General features: G+C 38.0%; 3 protein-coding genes across 3 annotated transcripts; 1 reads left to right on the forward strand and 2 right to left on the reverse strand.

Moving 5' to 3' along the window:
- Positions 1-12,784: 12,784 nt before the first annotated feature.
- Positions 12,785-13,603, reverse strand: LOC116141016 (leucine-rich repeat receptor-like protein FASCIATED EAR2). Its single transcript, XM_031426578.1, has 2 exons — positions 13,307-13,603; positions 12,785-13,156 (listed from the first exon to the last, which is right to left on the reverse strand). Exons 1-2 carry the CDS (start codon positions 13,601-13,603, stop codon positions 12,785-12,787), a joined length of 669 nt encoding a protein of 222 aa, XP_031282438.1.
- Positions 13,604-15,672: 2,069 nt separating this feature from the next.
- LOC116141017 lies at positions 15,673-16,602 on the forward strand. Its single transcript, XM_031426579.1, has 3 exons — positions 15,673-15,705; positions 15,769-16,158; positions 16,225-16,602. Exons 1-3 carry the CDS (start codon positions 15,673-15,675, stop codon positions 16,600-16,602), a joined length of 801 nt encoding a protein of 266 aa, XP_031282439.1.
- A 3,526-nt stretch (positions 16,603-20,128) lies between these two features.
- LOC116141018 (probable leucine-rich repeat receptor-like protein kinase At5g63930) lies at positions 20,129-21,850 on the reverse strand. The gene has a single exon (XM_031426580.1). It carries the CDS (start codon positions 21,848-21,850, stop codon positions 20,129-20,131), a length of 1,722 nt encoding a protein of 573 aa, XP_031282440.1.
- Between the last annotated feature and the right edge of the window lie 3,318 nt (positions 21,851-25,168).

Here is a 25,168-nt window from a genome sequence, read left to right on the forward strand (position 1 = left end):
TAGAGCTTCTGGAGATCTCCAATAAATAATGGTATCTTTCCTTGAAATCTATTGTATCCTAGCTTAAGAACACTTAAACCCTGAAGGTCTAGAATGAAACCAGGAAAAGGGCCTTCAAAGTGATTATCTGTAAGGTCAAGATAGCTTAAATTCATTGCATTCTCCAGTTCATTCGGAACTTCTCCACTGAGTTTATTCCCACCAAGATTTAGAAAGATGAGAGAGGTACAGTTTCCTAAACTAGTCGGAAATGTTCCCTTCAGGTTGTTATCAGAAAGATCAAAGAGCATCAACACATGATCTGAATGACTGAAAGAAAAGGGTATCTGACCATAAAGTTTGTTCCTAGATAGACAAAAATATCTCAATCTTTCAACCCCAAGTTGCAATGATATGAAGCTTGTGAAACTGTTAACAGATAAGTCTATAGATTCTATATTCTCAAGCTAGGGAGGGATAGGACCGTCAACCGTGAAGATGATTGTTTGCTAAATTTAATGTTGTTGGTCCATAGAATGAATGCAATTTAATGTGCGGTGAGAGAACTCCTTATGGGTTATTGAAAGAGAGATCCAAAGATCTAAGATTTGGTGGATCGAATAACCAGGGAGGAATTGTTCTAGACAAATTGTTATATGCTAAATCCAAGAGCGTTAACTGGGTCAGGTTAGATAAGAAATCTGGAATGGTTTCTTTCGGATGACATGCCCTTAGGTCCAAATACTGTGGCTGAAAGTTTGGTGGAAGTGGATTTTGGTCTACTTTCACACTCAACCCACTGAATCCTAGACCTATAGTTCTTGAAAAAAGATGAAAAAGGAATGGTTCCAATCATGTTGTTCGAATTGATAACAAGAAACTGGAGTCTAGAAAGTTGGCTGATGCAACTTGGCAAGTTTCCTGTGAGAAAGTTCTTTGCCAAAGCAAGATCCTGGAAAGAGGATATGTTACAAACTGAACTTGGTATGGTTCCTTCCAAAGAATTTTGTCTCATATAGAGTAACTTTAGGTTCTTCAAATTGGATATTTTGGGTGAAATATGGCCTGTTATGTTGTTGTAATCAAGCAATAAGGCTTCTAAATTTGAGAGGTCCATTAAGGAAGCAGGCAATTGTCCTTGAAGAAAGCAATCAGATGCTATGAAATGAGTTAAAGTAGTAGTGTTACCAAAAGAAGTTGGCAATGATCCGATAACGCTGAGTAGATGAGATATCAAGAGCTTTTAAATCAGGCCATGGAGTTGCAAACATGGAGTGCAAATCAACTCTAACATCAGAGTTGTTTCCGAGCTGAAATTCTTTCAGTTAAGGTAAGGGATTGGACCTTATAGGTTTGACTTTGTGAGATAAAGCTTTGAAAGAAAAGTTAGATTTGCTAACTCATTTGAGATTGTGGATGTGAAAGAATTAAAATCAATCTTCAATATTGCAAGATTGGTGAGGTTTAGAAGCTACTTTGCAGGAACTTTGCCTGAAATTCTACAATTGGATAGCTGAAGCAACCAGAGATTCGATAGAAATGACAAAGGATTTGCCCATTGGGTCGAGCCTGAAGCTTTAGAGAGATCAACACCTCTCAATACTAGCTATCTCAGATTATGCAGCCCTTAAAAGAAATTAAAAGTTAACAAAGAAAGACTGCCTCCATATATGTAACCATATTGAGCACCAAAGTTAATTTCAAGTGATGAAGTCAAATTATATGGAAGTGATGAGAAGTCAGATACCACATAAAAACATGAAATATCAAGGCATTTAAGCGAAGTAAGGTTGGAAAATTGGGCTGTAATTGAACCACTGAACATTGCGTTGGAAAGATTCAGGTAAGCTAGTTTAGTGAGATTGGAAAAATGTGAAGGAATGTTTGAGTACATGAAGTTGTTGAAGCTGAGGTCAAGATGGGTGAAATTGGTGTTGAAGATATGCATCAAAGTGTTGTCAAAGTGAAGAAGAAGATCTGATGTGTCAAAAAGAAGAATTTACATTTTTAAATTTGATATTTAAATAAGCAGTTTGTACATCAATTGCTTTGCAGTTATTTAATGTAATCTTATCCTTTTAGGAATCTATAAAAAGGGAATTGAATGTAAAGTTGTATTATGACACAAGTATGAGTTTTTTATGAATGAAATTATCTTTTCTCATGCATGTGTTCATCTTTATGAAATTGGAAGCCTGAGACTGGATTTGTTTGGCTTCCAATTTCCAACAAATGGTATCAGAACCCTTTATCTGGGAGATGGATGAAAGCTTGGAGAGGTTTTCATCATTGTGGCTACAAAAGTGGCAGCAATGCAAAATGTTTGGTAGCAAGATAGGCTGCAAAGTTGGCTGCAGAAGTGGCAGCAATGTAACAAATTTGGCAACAAGATAGGCTGCAAAGTTGGCTGCAGGATTGGTGGCAAACCAGCAAGAGTGGCTGTAAGAGTGGTAGCAAGAAGTGATTGCAGGAGTGGCGACAAGGGTGCTGCGAGAGTGGCTGTAAAATTCAAAGCAAGGCAGCAAGGGTGGCTGCAAGGTTGGTTGCATAATTGGTAGAACGTATGGCTGCAAAGTTGGCTAAGCATGTAATGTGCTTGGTTGATTTATGCTTACCCGCAAGGAGGAGTAAGCTTGATGATGGCTGCAAGAACGGAAGCAGGTATGGCAACAAGTATGGCTGCAAAGTTTGCCAAGCATGTAATGCACTTGGTTGTTTTATGCTTGATTACAAGGAGGGGCGAGCTTGATGATGACTACAAGAATGGCTGCAGAGTTCGGGAGTTTGCAACATTATTGATGCTAGGAAGGGTATTGAATATATGCATCAAAGTGCTGTCAAAGTGAAGAAGAAGATCTGATGTGTCAAACAGAAGAAGTTACATTTTAAAATTTGATATTTAAATCATTAGTTTGTACAGCAATTACTTTGCAGTTATTTAATGTAATATTATCCCTTTAGGAATCTATAAAAAGGCAATTGAATGTAAAGTTGTATTATGGCACATGTATGAGTTTTTTATGAATGAAATTATCTTTTCTCATGCGTGTGTTCATCTTTATGAAGTTGGAAGCCTGAGACTTGATTTGTTTGGCTTCCAATTTCCAACAATTGGTGAGGGAAAAGAGAGAAGGGGAGATGGTTCCATTAAGGGCTGTAGAATTGGAGTTTGAGGTGGAAACAAGCTGTGAGTTCATATTAATTATGAAGTTTTTTGAGTCTGGATTCATTTTCCGGAGTTGATAGCATTAACATGAAGTGATTCTGAACAATAAATTCCAATGGTAGCAATTTGTTCAAAGTGAAGATATTTTGCATGAAACAAATTGTTTTTAATTGTTAACTGAAGCTGGAAATTGGCAGCAAAAAGTCGAATTTGGAGTGGTGAAGATTGGCTTGGGACCAGTTCACCAAAGCTTGTTTGTAGGCATGCTGAAGTGATTGTTTTTGGTGGATTCAGCACACATTAAGCTGCTTACTTTATTTCATGTTAATGTAATGTAATTAGAGTTGCTAAAGTTTATGGTAAGTATGTATTTTGACATTTAAATATGTTTTAATATTAGGTACAATAGTGAGACTAAGTTGTATAAACTTTGTTGTTTCTTAATGAATGTATTCAACTTAGTCTTCCACTCTCCCATCTCTTCTTTCTTTTTTGTTCTCACCTATGCATTTAGTCTGTGTTCCAGCTCCAATAACCAACAATTAGTATCAGAGCTCCACTTGTTCTTAAAGGGCCTGCAAAGCTTGCATTCGGCACTTACTTAGTCAGTTCTCATTACACCAAAACTTGTCTTCATGGCAACATGTTCAACCTCACTCTTACCTCCAACCTTCAATGGAGAACAGTACCATATGTAGGCTATTAAGATGAAGGCTTACCTAAGAGGTCAAAGCTTATGGTAGTATATAGAAGAAGAGAAGCGCCGCCGTAGTTGGGGCCAAATCCAACCTTGGATCAAATAAGAATCCATGAAGAAGAAACTACAAAAGCTCCAAGAGCTTTGTCTCATATATATGATGCTGTTACAGATCAAGTCTTCACAAGGATAATGGCTTGTGAGACAACAAAGGAAGCTTGGGTCAAGGTCAAGGAAGAATTTGGAGGAAGTAGTCAAACCCGAAATATGCAAGTCTTGAACTTAAGGAGAGAGTTTGAGACATTAAAAATGTAAGAAGCTGAAGTGGTTAAGGAGCATTTGATAGATTAATGAATGTGGTTAACAAGATAAGGTTGTTAGGGAAGGATATAACTGATAAACGAATTGTAGAGAAATTATTAGTGAGCTTACCCAAAAGGTTTGAATAAAAAATATCCTATTTGGAGGATTCCAAGGACATGTCTCAGATCACCTTGACTGAGCTTGTTCATGCACTTCAAGCTCAAAAGCAAAAAAGGAAGTTGGGGCAAGAAGATAGTGATGAAGCAGCATTGGTTGTCCTTCATAAGAGCAAGCCAACTCAGCGAGGAATCAAGAAACATGTTGGAGATAAGAAAGGAAAGAGAAAGCCAACAATCCGTGGAACAAACCAGGAGGATTGAGGTTTTTTCCACCATGTTCTCACTATAAAAAGAAGAACCATGTAGAGAGTAAACGCTGGTTAGAACAAATATTTAATGTAGGGCATGTAAGCAATTTGGCCACATTGAAAAGGTTTGCAAAAACAAGCCACACCAGCCAACATAGCCAGCACAGATGGTTCAAGATCTGCAGCAAAATTTGGAGTCAGAGCAGCTGTTTGTGGCCTTTTACTATGCTGCTCAGTTTAATGCTGGGGCGTGGCTAATTGACGGTGGGTGTACCAATCATATGACACCTGATTTGGAGAATTTTGTAAGCCTAGACCAATCATACCAGTCAAGAGTAAAGGTTAGAAATGGTGACTATGTGAAGGTTAAAGGTAGAGGAGATGTGGCTGTGCAAACCTTGACAGGTACAAAAATCATTACCAATGTTTTATTTGTTCCTGAAATCAATCAAAACTTGCTTAGTGTAGGACAAATGTTGGACAGAAACTACACTCTGCATTTTAAAAATCAATGTTGCACAATATTAGACAATAAGGGTAATGTAATGATGTATGTAAAAATGGTGGAAACGAGCTTTCCAGTTGAGCTCAAAAAATCAGAATTTCAAGCCATGTCAGTAAATTCAGATGACACAAACCTATGGTCATTATCATTATGCTGGTCTTAGACAAATGAAGCTAAAAAGTATAGTTCACAACTTACTCAAAATAGAAAAGAAAGAGAGTTTATGTAATGCATGCCAAGTAGGGAGGCTTAGCAAAATTGCCTTTCCAACAAACCAGGCCTGGAAAGCTACTAAAAAGCTTCAGTTGATACACACTGATATGTGTGGACCGATGCAGACCTCATCCCTAAGTGGATCCAAGTATTTCATCTTTCTTATTGATGATTACTCAAGGATGACTTGGGTATACTTTCAAAAACAAAAAAGTGAAGTTGCTGTTGTGTTTAGGAAGTTTAAAACTCAAGTTGAAAACCAAGCTGGTGTAAGTATAAAGGCTATGAGAAGTGACAATGGAGGTGAATATACGTCATGGGAATTTGAATCAATATACAAGGATGCTGGAATTTGGCACTAATGTAGCAGTCCTTACGCTCCTCAACAAAATGGAGTGAGTGAAAGGAAAAATAGAACAGTGATGGAGATGTCAAGATGCATGTTAACTTAATAAAGTTTGCCAAAAGAGTTGTGGGCAGAATCTATAAACACTAGTGTGTACTTGTTGAATAGGCTTCCAACCAAGGCTTTAAAAGATCAAACTCCATTTGAAGCATGGTATGGAGTTAAGCCTCAAGTGAACCATCTTAGAATCTTTGGTAGTGTCTGTTATGTCCTTATACTAGCCATCAAGAGATCCAAACTTGATGACAAAGCAAAAGCTGGAATCCTGGTTGGTTACAACCACCAATCCAAGGCATGCATAATCTATATTCCAGAGTTTAAGAAAGTGGTGATTTCTAGAGATGTGAGGGTTGATGAGAGGTCAGTTTGGAACTGGGAGGAGAAGAAAATTCAAGAAGATGCAAGGCCACAGCAAAGGGAATTAGCTACTAACCAATCTGATGGAGCAGATTTTGATGCAGAAGAAGTAACATCAGTAAGAAGGACCAAACCTCTTGCTGAGATTTATGGAAGATGCAGTGGAGCTATACTTGAACCATCATCCTATTCAGAGGTAGCCAAATAAGAGGCATGGAGAATTACATGTAGAAGAAGTTGTCCATGATAGAAAAGAATGAAACATGGAAGCTTATGCATAGACCTGCCAATAGAAAAGTGAACTTGCCTCTAACAAGCACCCATGCGTTGCACCAGATTGCTGGCAAACAACCTTGACAAGTGAGATCAGCGACTGCCTTTCGACAAGGTCGTTCAACACTATGATAACTTATCGTATTATCTGTGTCCTTGGTCAGAATAATACTAGGGCTACGGCCGTTTCTAGAATGAACACCATATGTGATTATAGGGTTCTCACTATCAAGATTTAAAACACTTGATACCTTCGTTATGGTTCTACCATCCTAAGGACATATATCATTACATATAAATATGATTTACACGATATGGAAGAATATGCCTTTTTATTGATAAATAAACATTTATTACGGAGTCAATTCTACAATAATTGATTGGCTCTAGGGCACCTACTCCAACAATAATTAGACCAAGTCAAATTCAGATGGTGCAAGAATGCGCCTGTTATAACTCACAAATATATCTTTAACACCGCAATACTTCATCTATTATCTAATAATTCAACTATTCATATATATTTTTAAGAATCATTAAAGAAGTCTATAAATGTAATCTTGTCAACGATCTCCAATTTGATAATGATAAATGAGCATTATAATAACATCTTATTTATTCTTTTATCTTGGCATCATAAGTAAGTAATAACTAAATTAACTATATGCAGCAACATTTTCAAAACATTATGTATTATAAGTAAATTATTCAAAATAAACAAGTCAAATATTTGTTTTACAAGTCTTATGGTTGATGCTGGTATGTTTCTACCAAAAAGGACGCCAACTCGGCGTCAAGGGATGGTTTGTGCAATACTCTAGCCACTTGTAAGATATTGTGGATTATTTATCTCCTACATCAAATAGTGGGCTCAGAGCATGTCCTCATTGATTCAAATCTATGACTTCTCATTAGAAATGAATCAAGAGGACCAATTGTGTTTAAATTGAAGGGGACGCATTTTGAGCCCCACTATTTGAGATAGGTAAGAGATACCCATAACATCATGGAATTGGACTGAGGTATTACAGATCGGGTAAAATTTCTCACTCTCATCTCCATTTCCACTTCTTATAGAGGCTCTGTAGGTTTTTAGCGACAGAATATTAAGGAAAGAGAGACCAAAATAGGCATGAGAGAGAGATGTAGAGAGGCAAAATTTAAATTTAAATTTTGCTTTGTTTTTCATTCATGAAACATGGCCGTTTTATACAAAATATCATCTATTGTTTCACCTAATATTACAAGGATATTTTGCATAATATGTTCTTAACCATTTATCTAAAACTACTGCTAATACTAAAGCCTTAACAACCGACGCCTATCACCTAAAGCCATCACATTACAGTTCAAAAATTTAACAGCTCTGTCATTCAAATTCAACCCTGCAAACCTACTGCCTATCTTCATGTTTTTAGTAAAACATCACTACCATCAACACTCATCCTTGATGTTTTGCTGGAAACACCAAGCTTCAACCTAAGTTCTTCAAATTTGGACTTGCTTAGAGCCTTAGTCATAATATTTGTAACCTGGTCCTCTCTTCTTCAGTGAACTAAACTAACTTCTCTAATCAGCTCAACCTCCCTTATAGCATGATACTTGATCCTAATGTGCTTGGTTCGACCATGCAGCACATGATTTTTTGCTATTGCCACAGCCGATTGATTATCACAGAGGATAACTGTTGGACTACTCTGTTTCAGTTTTACATCATACAAAATTTTTCTTAACTGGATGACCTAGTTCACGGCAGTAGTAGCAGTAGAGATATACTCTGCTTCAGCCATGGATTGTGCAATTGTCTCCTGCTTCTTGGACATCCAGCTAAAGTTTCCTATATTAAAAAAGAATACATAACCCGAAGTGCTTCTCATATCATCAATGGAACTAGTCCAGTCACTATCTGAAAAAACCTCTCAAACCGAAATTTTCAAACCTCTTAAACCATATTCCCAAGTCTACAATACCCTTGATATACCTCAGTACCCTCTTGGCTACCTTGAAATGTGTTTCACTTGGATTGCTCATGAATCTTAACAGTAGGCTATTGGATATCTAGTTTGGTTGCTATTAAATACAGTAAGTAGTCAATTAGACTTCTATAAACAACCTCATCTACTGTTTCTGCACCATCATTTTAACTCAATTTTTGACTTAGAATCAAGGGTGTATCCATTGATTTGCTATTTTCCATACCAAACTTTTTCAATACCTTATTTGCATACTTCCTTTGGCATACAAATATACCATTATAGCCTTGAAATATTTCCATGCCAAGAAAACAACTCATCTCCCCAAGATCAGTCATATCAAATTCCTTCTGCATTGCCTCTTTGATTAGCATTGCTTCTAGTGACCATAGATCATCCACATACAGAGCATATCTATTTGGACTCTTGTCATACCCAAAGTCACCCAAATACTCATTAATGCTACGGTCCAAACTCAAGAGCCTGCTTAGGCCATACAAGGCCTTTCTCAGCAATAAACCTGATCTTCCTTCCCCTTAACTTCAGTGTCCTTGGGGCTCTCAACATATATCTCTTCATCAGCACCCATTTAGGAAAGCTGATTTTACATCAAGTTGAAGATTTTCCACTTAAATTGAGCACAAATGGCAAGAAGCATTCGAATGGTATCATGTCTAGCAACTAGTGCAAAGGATCCATGAAATCCCTCCATATTGTTATGCAAAGCCCTTCACAACAAGCCTTGCTTTATACTTTTTTACTGACCCATCAGGTTCAATTTTCTCTTAAAATCACTGACTTGAATCATTTTTCTGCCTATAAGCCTATCAAGCAGCTCCAAGTTCCATTTCTTTCTATTGAGGAAAACTCATCCTTTGTAGCTCTCCAAGCATTGGATTTGACTGCTTTATTGTAGTTTGTTGGTCTAACTCAGCCACATTACATATTTCATAAATTTCGAATGGTGTTGTGCCTCTGATGGAACTTCAATCTTTATTTGAATTCATTTCTTCAATCTGGTTTTCGGCATTCTATCTTGCTAGAAGCTTGGCTTGACCTTAACCTGATTTCTTTCCCAATTCCAAACAACACACTCATCCACCTTGACATCCCTGTAACTTGCATTTTTTTGCTGATTGGATTGTACATCCTATATGCCTTTGATTGGCTACCATACCCAATTAGGATTCCCCATTCTCCCTCTCATCTACCTGGTTCTTTTTTTGCTGGGACATATACATAACACACACTTCCAAATATCCTCAAGTGATCCACCCTGGTTTTACAGCATACCAGACCTCATAAGGTGTCATATTCTCAAGAGCTTTAGTTGGAAGTTTGTTCAACAAATAAATGGCAGTGTACAGCTTCAGCCCAAAGACTTTGGGCAGTTTTTTCTAGCCAACATGCCCTAGTAATCTCTATGCAGTCCTCTTTTTTTTTTTTTTTTTTTTTTTTTTCTCATTGACTCCATTTTGTTGTGGAGTGTATGCACTATTGATTGATGCATTATCCCGCTCCCCTGCACACCTCCTCAAACTCATTGGAGGTGTATTTAGTTCCATCATCACTCCTCACAAATTTGAGTGTTAGACCGTTTGGTTTTCAACAAGTGGCTTGAATCTCTTAACACAACAGCAACCTCACTTTCTGGTTTAGGAAGCACACACCATGTCAGCCTGGAAAAGTCATCTATGAAGAGATAAAATATATGCTTCCATTCAAGAAAGCTTGTCACATAGTCCACCACTGTCTGTGTGCACAAGTTGGTTTCTCACTTGCTCTCCATGCCTTCTTTGCCAGAAAAGATGGCCTACTTAGCTTCCCATTAGGCATGTATTGCACAACCCTTCCCTTGTTCTATCTTTAGCAAGTCTTAACAAGGTCTTAGTCTTAGCTTTTTAAGAGCTTGATAATGGAAACACCCGTTCTTCTATGTCATAAGTCTAACTCATCTACCTTGGCCAAATGGCCTGAAAACCAGTCCTATCCCACACCATAGAAAACTTTTTCCTTGCTCCTCACCTTCATTATTCATTCCCATCACATTCTACAATTACACAATGATGCTTTTTCAAAATGCAGAGAATAATTCTTCTCAAGCATTTGGCCTACCTTAACAAACTTTGACTAATCTTGGGAACAAACAAAACATCAATTATAATCTTGGTACTGAATTGGTTTGGACTACAACATTTCCTTGCCTAACACCAGCAGCTCACCATTTCCCACTTTGACTTTGGACTGTAGCTTTGATCCAGCTCACAAATTGGACATGTTTGGTGACATTTGTGTGGCTGGTGCACCATGTCAATTAACCACACCTCTTGATCACAATTAGCTACGCATCCTAAAACCACAAAGAGTTGCTCTTGATTATGTATGATTCTCCACTACCTAGGATTGATGCTCTCGCCTGCCCTCCTTTATTCTTGCTACCTTTCTATTTGTCCAAACTCTTACAAGACCTGCATGTATGCCAGCCTAAACCAACTTTGTTTTCAGAGTGGTTCTTTTTCTTGTAGTGAGAACAAGGAGGAAAGGTTCTCATTCCATATTCTTCCTCCTTGGTTGTTAACTTTCTCCTTTCCTTCTTCTCTCCAGCTACCTCATGTTTTCACCTTGAAATCCCCCTTTTTTTGGCTTTCTAATATAGCTCCCTCACTTGAATCTTCCTACCAGCAATCTCCTTTGCTTCTTGCTTGAAGAGCATGCAGAAGTTCTGCTAACTGACTTGGGACAGTCTTTGGAGTCTTCAAGTGAAGAGATCTTTGCTTCAAATCTCTGCAAGCTAACCAAAACCTTCTCCACAATCCTCTTATTATCAACTCCTCTCCAAGTAGTTTTATTTTATTCTTACATTCATTAGCTTTTCCACATATCCTTAACAAATTCATCTCCTGCATTTTAAGCATTTCAAACTCCTTTCTCAGGTTAAGCACTTGCATGTTGCATGTTGTATTGCTGCCTCAACTCCTCCTTAGCTTATCCCAAGCCTCTTTAGGAGTTTCACATGCCATGATTCTTGTGAAAACCTGGTCTGTGAAAGCAGAATGTATGCGACAATGCTCTAAGCTTTTGCTAATCTCTTCATGAATCCTTATCTGATTAGTGTTAGGTTTGCTCCAAGCTGAGGGACTTGTCTCTCTTCCTCACATATTGCCATAAACTGTGGCCTCTCTAGTAGTCTTTATTTTGACAGCCCAAATATGGAACTACTCACCATTGAAGAGGGTGGAGAAGAGGAGTTGGGTTTGTTTACATGAAAAACATTTAATGGGGTTGAACGAATTGTAGAGTGTGTTTTTGGCCCTAAGAATCATGATGGCTTTGATACCAATTGTAGGTTTTTAGCTAGAGGATACTAAGGAAAGAGAGGTCAAAATAGATGTGAGAGAGATGGAGAAGGGAAAAAATAAACTGAAATTTTGCTCTGTTTTTCATTTATAAAACAAGAGTGTTTTATACAAAATATCATCTACTGTTTCACCTAATATTCCAAGGATATTTTGCAAAATACACTCTTAACTATTCATCTGAAACTAATGTTGGTACTAAACCTAACAACTGGTTGCTACCACCTAAAGCCATCATTAAAAATTAAAAAATTTACAGCTCCATCATTCAAATTCAGCTCTGCAAACTTCAAACTTGGTGCCAAAAACCTACAAACCTGCTGCCTGTCTTCATGTTTTCAGTAAAACATCACTGCCATCAACAGAATCTTATCCTTATTCCATTCTTTACTTCTTAAGCATCAAAGTGGGGAAGAAAAGTCGCATTGTCTAACTCACTTTATTTCCTTTGATTTGAATTTTGTAAACGCTTTTGTTATTAAGTCTTTTGGGCCATGTTGGAGCAAGTTCACATTAACGTCTCCATAAAAAATCAACCTAAAATCAAATACTATGAAATGTAATTCAAAGTGCCTGCTGGTAAGTCCCTGAGCATAAGTATAGTTCCATTGCAGTTTCTTAGGTTCTCTGTCAATTTAATAGTTATGCATTTGAAATATAATTCAATAATTTCAGGTGAAGATTTACTTGGAATTCTTTGATCAAGTCAAAATCTTCTCTGTGTCTGTTCAAGGTTAACTTATGAAATGATTTTGGTTTATTATTTTTTTTCAAAATTTTCTATATATATTTGAACTATTGTTTTAACAGATCAAAGAGAAATGAGATATAAGTTGTATAATTATCTTGATATGCCACTTGCTATTGCTTTAGAATTTTACAATATTCAGATGGCAAACAGTATTAATCCTATTTTCCCATGCATTGGATGATTCTGAATGTTATTAGTTCTTTCTCTAGTTTTTCTTCATCAAATGAATAACCCCAAAAAAGCCCCCCAAGCCAACACCATAGTTGATAATTACAACTGCAAAAAAAATCTTCTCTTGCCAGGGAGCCTCAACTTGAACCCTTCCTGAACTTGAGGAACTGTTGTTACCAGTACAATTGATTCCAATTGCAGTTCCATATAAGAATTCATTTGTAGTGTATGCTGATCCATCTATGTTCACTGTGTCAAAGTGCTGCCCTATTGGAATTCTGTCGCCAAATTGTTGTAAGACAAGTTAAAAGTTGAGAGATAGTCCAGCAATGTGATTGCTCCAGGAATCTCCCAACTAGAGTTGTTGAAACTGAGGTCTAGTGACTCCAAACTTGACATATTACCAATGGTCTTTGGGATTTCACCAGAAAGCTGATTGTGTGATAGATTGAGCATATAGAGTCCTTTTAAAATGCCTATTTCTGATGGAATGTTTCCTATAAGAGAGTTGCCTGAGAGATCTATGCCACTGATATACGTGCGCACGACCTCGCGTTGTTGCAATAATCCTTTGCTCACCATGTCTAGCTCTACCCCTGTATACATGGATGAGATGACATAACCAAGAATGTTTCCATCCTGAGATCGAGTTCTCATCATCTTCAAACCAGTTAGTCTTCCTGGCAAATATCCTGAAAGCTTGTTGCCTTACAAGTCTAAATATTGCAGCTTCTCTAGTTTGTTTATCTCCTGAGGAATTGAATCATTGAAAGAGTTGGATTCTAGTACCAGAATGTGGAGGTATTGGAGATCTCCAATGTATTCAGGTATCCTTCCTCCAAATCTATTACATCCCAGCTTAAGAATTCCCAAAATCTGAAGTTTCCGAATGAAAGATGGAAAAGATCCATTAAACTGGTTGCTAGTAAGGTCAAGATAGCTCAAACGTTCAGCACCCTCTAGTTCATTTGGAATTTCTCCACTAAGTTTATTTCCTCCAAGGTTCAAAAAGATGAGAGAAGTGCAATTTCCTAAACTAGTAGGAATTGTTCCCACCAAACTGTTGTTAGAAAGACCAAGGAGCATCAGCACACTATTTGGATGACAGAAAGAGAAGGGTATCTGACCGTACAATATGTTCCCAAAGAATGATAAAAATCTGATTTCTTCAATTGTTAAATGTGCCTGGGATGATGCCTATGAAATTGTTCCTGGGCAAGTCTATAGCTTATATATCCTTAAGCAGGGTAGGGATTGAACAATATAGAGATAGCAGCGAGAACAAAACAACAATAAAGCAAATCACAGATAATAAACATAAAGAAAATAACACGCATGATTTACACTGGTTCACCCAATATGGGCTACATCCAGCTGAGTCAATATTATTGCAATATTTCCTCACCTCTCTCATTTTCAACGAATGAATTGTCCTATGATTACTATCCCACTCATTACAAGAGAAAAATATGTTTATTTACTATGTTTAAAGTGACAAAACCTAGTTTTACAAGGATTCATATTCCTAAGTCCAAGCCTAATAAGGAATTAATGACTTAAAGAAATCCTACAACGGTTATACATGGAAGAGGCCCAAACCACCTACAGGCCTAGGGGTACTGCCCTCACACCCGCTGCCCAGTCAACGGGACCCCCTCTAATGCGTCTGCGTAACCCATTAATGCTGAAGTAGTCGACAACTCAAAACACTGAATTCATATTGATTGTGAACCTGTATGCATCTGGATTGGGGTTTGGGAGATCAATAGCAGTAACATGAAGTGATTCTAAACAATTAATTCCATGCCAAGTGCAACAGTTTTGGCCTTGCCATGACGACAACCGATTTGAAGGGTCTGTAAGATGTGATTTGAAGCTTAACAAAGCTGCTCTTTCCTGATCATAGTAACAAGCTATGAATGGAAGATTAGAGATCAGGGGAAATAATAACAAGGAAACATGGATCAGAAGGTTCATGGTTCTAGTATACACATGTCCTTATTATTGCAGATTTAATTGCTGATTTATAACTATTGATTGGCATCAGTTAAACACTTGGATGAAAGTCCTAGAAGTTTCATTTGAAGTAATTACAAAATAACATTTGAATAAGATGAAATCTTACATCTGGCTATGGCTTCTTATCATCTAAAGTCAATGAAACTTCTTTTTCATTTCTTTTTCAGGCAGACTGTAAGATTAAAATCAAAGAGGCCTACTTCAGGGCGGCACATACGATATTAGAATGTCTTTTTCAAAGCATGACATGCCTATATCTATCCCTTTCGAATAATTCAACACATTAAACAAATATTATAAAGTAGAAGAATGAGCTATAATCTGAATCTTTTGACATGGGTGTAAAGAAATATATATCGAGGATAGTCTTACGCGTTATTAGTTAAAAGTAATAAGAACAAGACGCATTTATTAACAGAGAAATAAAAGTGTTCATCACAAGATAATAAAAAAAATCAGCTGTAGAAATTGAAAAGACAAATTAATTATAATAACAAATCCTGGAAAAATTATATTGCACTGCCTTCAGGTTTTTCCTTATATCACATAAACCTCTGTAGTTTGGAAAAAAAGAAAAAAGAAAAAGTAAATAAAAAAATAACTATCCTTTCTCTTTTTAACGAGTAATTGTTGATGCAGTGATACTTTGCTGGAAATGCATCAAATATTCAAGTCTGCAAGTTTGTGTTTGGAAAGCTGCTGAAGGTTACATACAGCAGTGGTTCAACGTGCATGGGAGTGTTTTTTGTAATGATTTGTTGCTTAGTGACTTAAGGGTATTTAAGTCAAGATTATTATGTGTAATATGATTGTAATATTAGTGGTTAGATTTGAATTTAAAAGTTGAAAATGTCTGCTGTAGTTGGTGTAATTAGCAGAGAGTTGTTAACTGATTTACATTAAATATCTTCAATGAAAAATACACAGAACTTTTTGCTTAAGATTTTTTAGCTCTGTTTTCAACTTTCTCTTTGTGTTCTTCGGCTTAAACCTACAAATGGAATTAGAGCAGCTTACAAAAACCAAAAACTTAGCATTCTAAACCATCGATCATACTTCCAAAATACCTTACATTCTCAAAACGTTAACTTGCATCTGTTCTTTTTCTTCCTTGCGACAGACACAAAAACAGGGACATGGCAACTCAATCTGCCTTGATGGCTCCACTGGTATTCAATGGGGAACATTACCACATTTGGGCTGTAAAAATGAAAGCTTTTCTTCGTGGATAGGGACTGTGGCAGTACGTGGAAGAAAACATGCAGCCACCTCCTCTTGGACATAATCCTATGTTGAATCAAATGAGGTTGCATGAGGAAGAAACAGCCAACGCACCGAGAGCTCTCTCTCACATACATGTAGCTGTGACTGACCTTGTATTTGCCAGGATCATGGCATACGAAAACCCCAAAGAAACATGGGATAAATTGAGAGAAGAGTACATGGGAAGCACTACAACAAGGAATATGCAGGTGCTTAATCTAAGGAGAGAATTTGAGATGCAAAGGATGCAGGAAATTGAAAAAGTGAAGGATTATGTTGATAGACTGATGAATGTTGTCAACAAAATCAGGCTAATGGGAGTGGAGTTGACAGATCGAAGGGTTGTGGAAAAGGTCTTGGTGAGTCTCCCGGAGAGATTTGAGTCCAAAATCTCTTCTCTAGATGACTCTAAAGACATGACTTAGATCACATTGACTGACCTTGTCCATGCTCTCCAAGCTCAAGAGCAAAGAAGGCTCTTGAGGCAAGAAGACACTAGTGAGGGTGCAATGGTTGCAAGCGACAAAGGCAAACATGCACAAGGACAAACAAGGAAGTATGCTAGAGATAGAAAGAGGAAAGAGAAGAGTAGTAACCAATGGGAAAAGCCTGGTGGAGTGAAAGAATTTCCAGCCTGCACTCACTGTAAAAAGAAAGGGCATCCGGAGAGAAGATGCTGGTTCAGACCTGGTATACAGTGTAGGAGCTGTAAGCAATTCGGGCATATTGAGAGAGTTTGTAAGAACAAAGGAAACCAACCAACACAGCAAGCAAAAGTTGGAGAAGGATCAGCAACAATGTGAGGAGGCTGAGCAACTTTTTGTGGCCACTTGTTACACTGCACAAACCATCAATGAAGCTTGGTTAATTGACAGTGGCTGCACCAATCACATGGCTACAGAGCTGTGAAATTTTGTTAGTCTGGACAGATCGTATAGCTCCAGAGTCAAGATAGGAAATGGTGAATTCATCGAGGTCAAAGGCATGGGGGATGTTGCTGTCCAAACTTGGTCAGGTACAAAGATAATCTCTCATGTGTTGTATGTGCCTAGAATTAGTCAAAATTTATTGATTGTGGGACAAATGTTAGAGAGGGGTTATTCCTTACACTTTAAAAACCAAGCATGTACTATATTAGATCCTAAAGGGGCTAAATTGATGTGTGTAAAGATGCTGGGTAAAAGCTTCCCGGTTGAGTGGAAAAACACCAATGATTTGGCTCTATCAATTAGGTTAGAAGAGTTAGAAACTTGACACAAAAATCTTGGTCATTATCATTATAATGGCCTCAAAAAGTTAAAGAATGAAAACATGGTTCATGACCTACCAGAAATTGAGGAGAAAAGTACTATGTACAGTGCATGCCAAATTGGCAAATTGAGCAGACCTGCATTTCCTTCGAATCAGACCTGGAGAGCAACAATGAAACTTCAGTTGATTCATTCAGATGTTTGTGGTCCTATGCAGATAGAATCCTTGAGTGGAAACAGGTATTTTATACTCTTGATATATGATTATACATGGATGACATGGGCGTATTTTTTAAAGCAAAAAAGTGAGGTCCCTGCAGTGTTTAGAAAGTTTAAATTGCTGGTAGAAAATGAGGTTGGAACAAAGATCAAATCCTTTAGAAGTGGTAATAGAATTGAATACACTTCAAAGGAATTCAGTTCACTTTGTTTAGAAGTAGGTATTAGACATCAATTCACTGCTCCATACACTCCACATCAAAATGGAGTAAGTGAGAGAAGAAACAGGACCATCATGGAGATGGCTAGAGGTGCTGAGGCTGTCAATATAGGAGTTTATCTCCTGAATAGGCTGCCAATAAGGTAGTCAAGGGGCAAACACCAGCCGAGGCTGGGACAGGAATTAAACCAGCGGTTGGCTATTTGAGAGTGTTTGGAAGTGTGTGCTATGTCATGGTTCCAGCAGTGAAGAGAACCAAGCTGGATGATAAGGCAGAGGTTGGTATTTTCATTGGTTACATCAGCCAATCAAAAGGATTTAGAGTGTACATTCCTGAGACAAAAAGAATTGTGATAACTAGGGATGTGAGGATAGATGAAAATGCAGTGTGGAATTGGGAGAGTAAGAAGATTGTTGCTAACTGTAAAGTACAACAACCAACTGAAGATGCATTTGATGAACCTAAAACTGAAGAGGATGAAGAACCATTAGTTCGTGGGACCAGAACTTTGGATGATGTTTATGCAAGGTGCAATGTGGCTATGTTAGAACCTAAAACATATGCTGAAGCTATTGGATCAGATGCTTGGAGGAATGCAATACAGGAGGAGATTTTTATGATTGAGAAGAACAACACTTGGAGGCTGGTTGAAAGACCTGAAAATAGAAGGGTAATTCAAGTGAAGTGGATTTTCAAGTTGAAGCTTAATCCTGATGGTACAATCCACAAACACAAGGCTAGGCTTGTGGAAAAAGGATTTGCACAGCAGCAAGGAGTGGATTACACTGAAACATTTGCATTGGTGGCTAGACATGATACTATAAGGTTGATCCTTGCCATGGTAGCCCAATTTGGTTGGAAAATTTTCCAACTTGATGTCAAATCTGCTTTTCTAAATGGCTGCTTGGATGAGGAGATTTTTGTGGACTAACCCGAAGGCTACCAGGTGAAGGGTGAAGAAAGTAAGGTGTACCTATTGGAGAAGGCATTTTATGGCCTAAAACAGGCACCTAGGGCTTGGTACAACCGCATAAGTGATCATCTTAACAGTTTAGGCTATGCAAGAAGTCCAAATGAGCATACCCTTTATGTTAAAGAAGCCAAGGGTGACCTGAAATGTTGTGTCATTATATGTGGATGATCTGCTGCTTACAGGGAGCAATCCAGACCAATTGAATAAGTTCAAACAGTCCATGCAATCTGAATTTGAGATGACAGATTTGGGGGAGATGACATACTTCCTTGGTATGCAGATTTTTCAATCTAAAATTGGAATCTTTGTGTACCAACAAAAATATGCAAATGAGGTTCTTGTAAAATTTGGAATGGAGAATTCCAAACTTGCAGATACACCCTTGGTCTCTAACCTAAAGCTGATAAAAAATGATGGTGAGAAAAGAGTGGATGAGAGTATGTTTAGCGGTCTGGTGGGATGCTTGCTGTACTTAACAGCCACACGCCTGATGTTTACAGCTAGCTATCTTTCTGGATTTATGAGTTGTCCAAGTGAATTACATTATGGGGCAGCAAATAGGGTGTTATGGTATGTGAAAGGAACTTCAAACCTTGGCATTTGGTTTAAGAGGGCAGAAAAACCAGTTTTGCAGGGATACACAGACAGTGACTAGGGAGGTTCTTTAGATGACATGAAAAGTACCTCAAGGTATGTGTTTTACATTAATGAAGGTACCATTAGCTGGTTGTCAAAGAAACAAGACACGGTGGCTCAGTCCACAGCAAAGGCAGAGTACATTTCTGCCGCAGCAGCTGTGAACCAAGCTGCTTGGTTAAGAAAAATCTTGTCTGATTTGAAGCAGGAACAAGATAGGCCAACACCAATATTGTGTGATAATCAATCAGCAATGGCAATGGCAAAGAATCCAGTTCTCCACGACAGGACCAAGCATATTAAGATTAAATTTCATGCAGTAAGGGAGACTGAAAATAATAGAGAAGTGACCTTGATGCACTGCTGGGGTGTGGACTAGATTGCAGACATTATGACTAAAAGTTTGCCTAAAGCCAAGTTTGAGGAACTAGATCAAACTTGGTGTTTCCAGCAAAGGCATCAAGGAGGAGTGTTGATGCAGTGATACCTTGCTGGAAATGCATCAAATATTCAAGTATGCAAGTTTGTGTTTGGAAAGCTGCTAAAGGTTACATACAGCAGTGGTTCAACGTGCATGGGAGTGTTTTTTGTAATGATTTGTTGCTTAGTGACTTAAGGGTATTTAACTCAAGATTATTATGTGTAATATGATTGTAATATTAGTGGTTAGATTTGAATTCAAAAGTTGAAAATGTCTGCTATAGTTGGTGTAATTAGCAGAGAGTTGTTAACTGATTTATATTGAATAACTTCAATGAAAAATACACAGAACTTTTAGCTTAAGTTTTTTGAGCTCTGTTTTCAACTCTCTTTGTGTTCTCCAGCTTAAACCTATAGTAATTAAATTAACAGATCTTACATAAATACTTTACAATATTCAACTGCTAAGATAACAGCACTGGTGTAAACATCTGAGAATGCATCTATGCGAAATTATTACTAGTCCTTTTCTGTTATTTTAATCCTGTTTTCGCATGCGTTGGATGATTCCAAATGCAATCCGATCGATGGTCCTCCAGTAAATGTTCCATCAGTTGTCCTTCATCAAATAAAAAATCCCAAAAAAACCCCAGAAGCCAACTCCATAGCCAAAAATTACAACTGCATAAAACAACTTTTCCCACCAGGCATCTTCAACTTCAACACTTTCTGGAGTTGAGGAATTGCTTTTACCAGTACAACTGATTCCAAGGGGATCTCCACACAGCAACTCATTGCCAATATATGCCGATCCATCTATGTTCAGAGTTTTGAAATGCTGCCCCGATGGAATTTTCCCGCTCAAATTGTTGTATGACAAGTTGAACATCGAAAGATAATCCAGCAACGTGATTTCTGCCGGAATCTCCCCACTTAAATTGTTGAAGCTCAGGTCCAGTGACTCCAAAACAGACATATTTCCAATGCTCTTTGGGATCTCACCATAGAGACAATTATGTGAGAGATTGACCATAGGGAGACCCTCTAAAGTTCCTATTTCAATTGGAATATTTCCTGTCAGACAGTTGTACGAGAGATCAATGCCACTGTGATATGAGCGGACGATTACATAGTGTTGTAACAATCCCTTCATCGTCACAGTTAGCTCTACTGCAGCGAACATGGATGAAATGACAAAACCAAGAATAGAGCCATCCTGAGGTCGGGTTTTCAACATTTTCAAACCATTCAGGTTTTCAGGGATGGGACCTGAAAGTTTGTTACTCGAAAAGTCAACATATTGCAGCTTCTCCAGCTTAGTTATCTCCCAAGGAATTGATCCATTGAAGAAATTCGACTCTAGCACAAGAATATGGAGGTTCTGGAGAGCTCCAATGAACTGTGGGATCCTTCCCTGAAATCTATTAAACCCCAGCTTGAGAACTTCCAAACTCTGAAATTTCTGAATAAAACCTGGAAAACTACCATTACAAAGGTTGTCAGGAAGGTCAAGGTAACTCAGATTTTTTGCCCTTTCCAGTTCACTTGGAATCTCTCCAATGAGGTTGTTCCCTCCAAGGTTCAGAAAAATGAGAGCGGTGCAATTTCCTAAACTTTTAGGAATTGTCCCACTCAGACTATTGTTTGAAAGATCAAGTAGCATCAATAAATTACCAGAATGATAGAAAGGTAAAGGGATCTGATGACTATAACGTTCGTTCCCAGATAATGATAAATATTTAATTTTTGCAACTCCGAGTTGTAATGGTATGTGGCCAGTGAAACTGTTCCCAGACAAGTCTATAACTTCTACATTCTTAATCAGGGAAGGGATATTTCCCTTGAGCTGGTTGTTTGCTAAATTTAATGTCGTCGGTGCCATGAATGACTGTAATTTAATATGTGGTGGGACAACTCCTTGGAGGTTATTGAAAGAGAGATCCAGGTATCCGAGATTTGGTAGATTAAATAGCCAGGGTGGAATTGTTCCTGATAAGTTGTTATAGGCTAAACTTAACGTTGCTAACTGAGTCATACTAGAAATGAAATCTGGGATGGTTCCTCCTAAAAGACATACACTTAGGTCCAAAAACTGAGGCCGAAAGTTGGGTGGAAGGAGAGGTTGAACTTCTTTCACAGTCAGCCCACTATCACTCATCATAATCATAATTGGATTTGCGTTCTTAAACAATGATGACAACGACCGGATTGTTCCATTCATTTTATTCTGACTGATTAGAAAAAACTCAAGTCTGGAAAGCTGGCTGATGCAACCTGGTAAATTTCCAGTAAGAAAGTTGTCCCACAAAGAGAGATACTCCAGAGAGGTCATGTTACAGATTGAGGTGGGTATGGTTCCTTCCAAAGAATTCTGCATCATATTCAAAGTATTAAGGCATCTCAGATTGGATATCAAAGGCGATAGGTGACCTGTTATGTTATTAAAAGCAAGCGATAATGTTTCTAATTTTGAAAGGTTCATGAAGGAAGCAGGTATGGGCCCCTGAAGTAAACAATTCCATGTTTGGAAATGGCGTAGTGAAGTTGTGTTGGCCAAAAAGGAAGGTAATGATCCATTAAATAGAGTACTTGAAATATCAAGAATTTCTAGTTAAGGAGCTGCAAACATGGAATGCAAATCGATGGTAACTTCAGAATTGTTGCGCACATAAAGTTTTTTAAGTTGAGGAAGTTAAGGGATCGGACCTCGTATGTTTGAGTTTGTGAAGTCAAGTTCCGAAGGGGAACTAATGTTGAACGTTGATGCATGGCTGGAAATGCAGTAGTTTTGTTAAAGTCTTTTGAAAGTAAGTTGGCGGCAAAACCTGAACCGAAGTCTGCCAGGGGTGTATTTGGTATGCTGCAAGTTTAGTTCATTTTGTAAAAGTGTGATACGCATTCCAGATTGTAAGGGATGTTCTGATGATGTAGTTGTTAGTTGACATTAAGTGTGTGGCTTAGGATTAATTTAAGTTTTTATATGTCTGCAAAGTAGGTATAAGTCAGTGTAAAAACTTTGCTTTATCTGCTGTAATTAAAACTCATTTCAAAATGCAGAAAACGCAACTCTTCATCTTGTCCAGCACTTTTTCTTTTCTTTGTTAAACTCCAGCACAAGAACACTAACATGGTATCAGAGCTTGGTTGATTCCAACAAAAAACTGAACATTTTCTTCTCCAAACAACACATCCAGCTCTCCTGGAAACTGCCTTGCATCAGACCTATTTTCTTTCAAACAAATGACTACTCAAACAGCTTCCCTTCTACCTCCTGTGTTCAACGGTGAACACTACCATATTTGGTCAATCAAAATGAAGGCTTACCTAAGGGGCCAAGGACTCTGGCAGTATGTAGAGGAAGAGAGACAACCCCCTCAGCTGGGACCAAATCCCACCCTCAACCAAATTCAAATGCATGAAGAGGAAGCATCAAAGGCTCCAAGAGCCCTATCCCATATCCACTCAACTGTCACATACCTTGTTTTTACAAGGATCATGGCATGCGAAACAGCCAAGGAATCATGGGACAAGTTGACATAAGAGTTCATGGGAAGTAGCACTACAAGAAACATGCAAGTTTTGAATTTAAGAAGGGAGTTTGAATCTTTAAGAATGCAGGAGGCTGAGAAAGTGAAAGAATATGTTGACAGGCTGATGAGCATTTTCAACAAAATCAGATTACTTGGAGTGGAAATGTTGGACAGCAGAATAGTGGAGAAGGTAATGGTGAGTTTGCCGGAAAGGTTTGAAGCCAAGATTTCATCCTTGGAGGACTCAAAGGACCTGACTCAGATCACTTTGACTGAGCTGGTCCATGCTCTGCAGGCACAAGAGCAAAGAAGGCTCATAAGGCTTGAAGATGCAAATGAAGGGGCAATGCTGGCAACCTACAAGGGCAAACCTATGCAAGGAAATTATAAAAAGTCTGCTGGAGAAAAGAGAGGAAAAGAAAGGTCCAACAACCAATGGAACAAAGCTGGTGGGATGCGAAATTTTCCAGCTTGTTCTCATTGCAAAAAGAAGGGACATGCGGAGTATAAATGCTGTTTCAGACCTAGTATACAGTGTAGGGCTTGCAAACAGTTTGGGCATATTGAAAAAGTATGCAGAAACAAGGGAGAGCAGCCCCAACAGCAAGCTCAAACAGCTGATGAACAATAGTCTGTGCAGAAGACAAAATAGTTGTTTATGGCCTCATCTAGCTTGATCCAAACTTGTGATGATACATGGCTGATTGACAGTGGGTGCACACATCACATGACACCTGATCTGAGTAGCTTTGTGAACATAGATTATTCTCATCGGTCAAAGATCAAGGTTGGGAATGGAGAGTGTGTGGAAGCAAGNAAAAAAAAAAAAAAAACATTTTGAAGATTTTCTTCTAAATCAACATCATTCAATATAATTAATGAGAGAAACAGAGGAACAGATGAGAGGAAATATGCCACACGGCTTCTCATTAAAGTAGCAGATATAAATACACAAGATTGTAACAGATTGGAAACTTATCACTAAAGATAAGTGTACAGCTGTAACTTAAAATACAAATTCAAAAATTAAACAAACAGAAGCAGTTACAACAATTTATGAGAAGGAATCGAAAGACGCTCTAATATGCCCCCTCAAGATTGGGGTCATGTGACGAGACCAATCTTGGATTTAAGTGAAAGAAACCGAGACCTGGGAAGAGGTTTTGTAAGGGCATCAGCAAGTTGATCATCACTTGAAACATGAGAAACACGTAAGGTGCCATTTTGAACTTGCTCACGAATAAAATGAAAACCAATGGCAACATGCTTCATCCTGGAGTGAAAAACTGGATTTGAGCACAAGTTGGTTGCCCCAATATTGTCATAATAAATCACAAGTGATTGAAGAAGAACAACACCAAGTTTTGTCAAGAGAGAACTTATCCAGTTAAGCTCTACAGCTGTGGCAGCTACTGACCTATATTCAGCCTCCGTAGAGGATCTAGCAATTGTTCTTTGCTTCTTGGAACTCCATGAGATAGGATTACGACCAATATAAACAACATAGGCACTAGTAGATGTGAAATCATCCTTGTTGCCAGCCCAGTCAAAATCAGAAAAGGCATGTAGAGAAAGCGGGTTTGCATCAGCAAAGGAATGTAAAGAGAGTGGTGAATCATGGTAAAGTTGAATGCCATCACTAAAGGAACCACACAGATAACACAGGAGACGTTTCACAAGAATCCAATGTTCTGAGGTTGGCTGATGCATGTATTGAGAAAGCTTGTTAACAGCAAAGGCAATGTCTGGCCATGTAATTAGTAAGTATTGTAAGCTGCCAACAATTGTTCTATACTCTGTGGGATCCTTGAGAGGAGAACATGAGTGCAATGGAATTGGAGGACTGGTAGGTAATGGAGTATGTACTGGTTTGGCATCCATCATTTTTGTACGAGTAAGAAGATCAACAATGTAACATCTTTGAGAGAGCAGTATACCATGATTATTTCGAATAACTTCCACACCAAGAAAATATGATAAGTGTCCCAGATCTTTTAGAGAAAATTGGTGAGAAAGCAGTTGCATAAACTTGTGAACCATAGCATCATCATTACTGGTAAGAATAATACCATCCACATAAACTAGAAGATAGAAACAGTTACCACTAGTGTTTAGGACAA

The sequence above is a fragment of the Pistacia vera genome, unplaced genomic scaffold (genome assembly GCF_008641045.1).
Source record: "Pistacia vera cultivar Batoury unplaced genomic scaffold, PisVer_v2 Contig39, whole genome shotgun sequence".
Taxonomy (NCBI): Eukaryota; Viridiplantae; Streptophyta; class Magnoliopsida; order Sapindales; family Anacardiaceae; genus Pistacia; species Pistacia vera.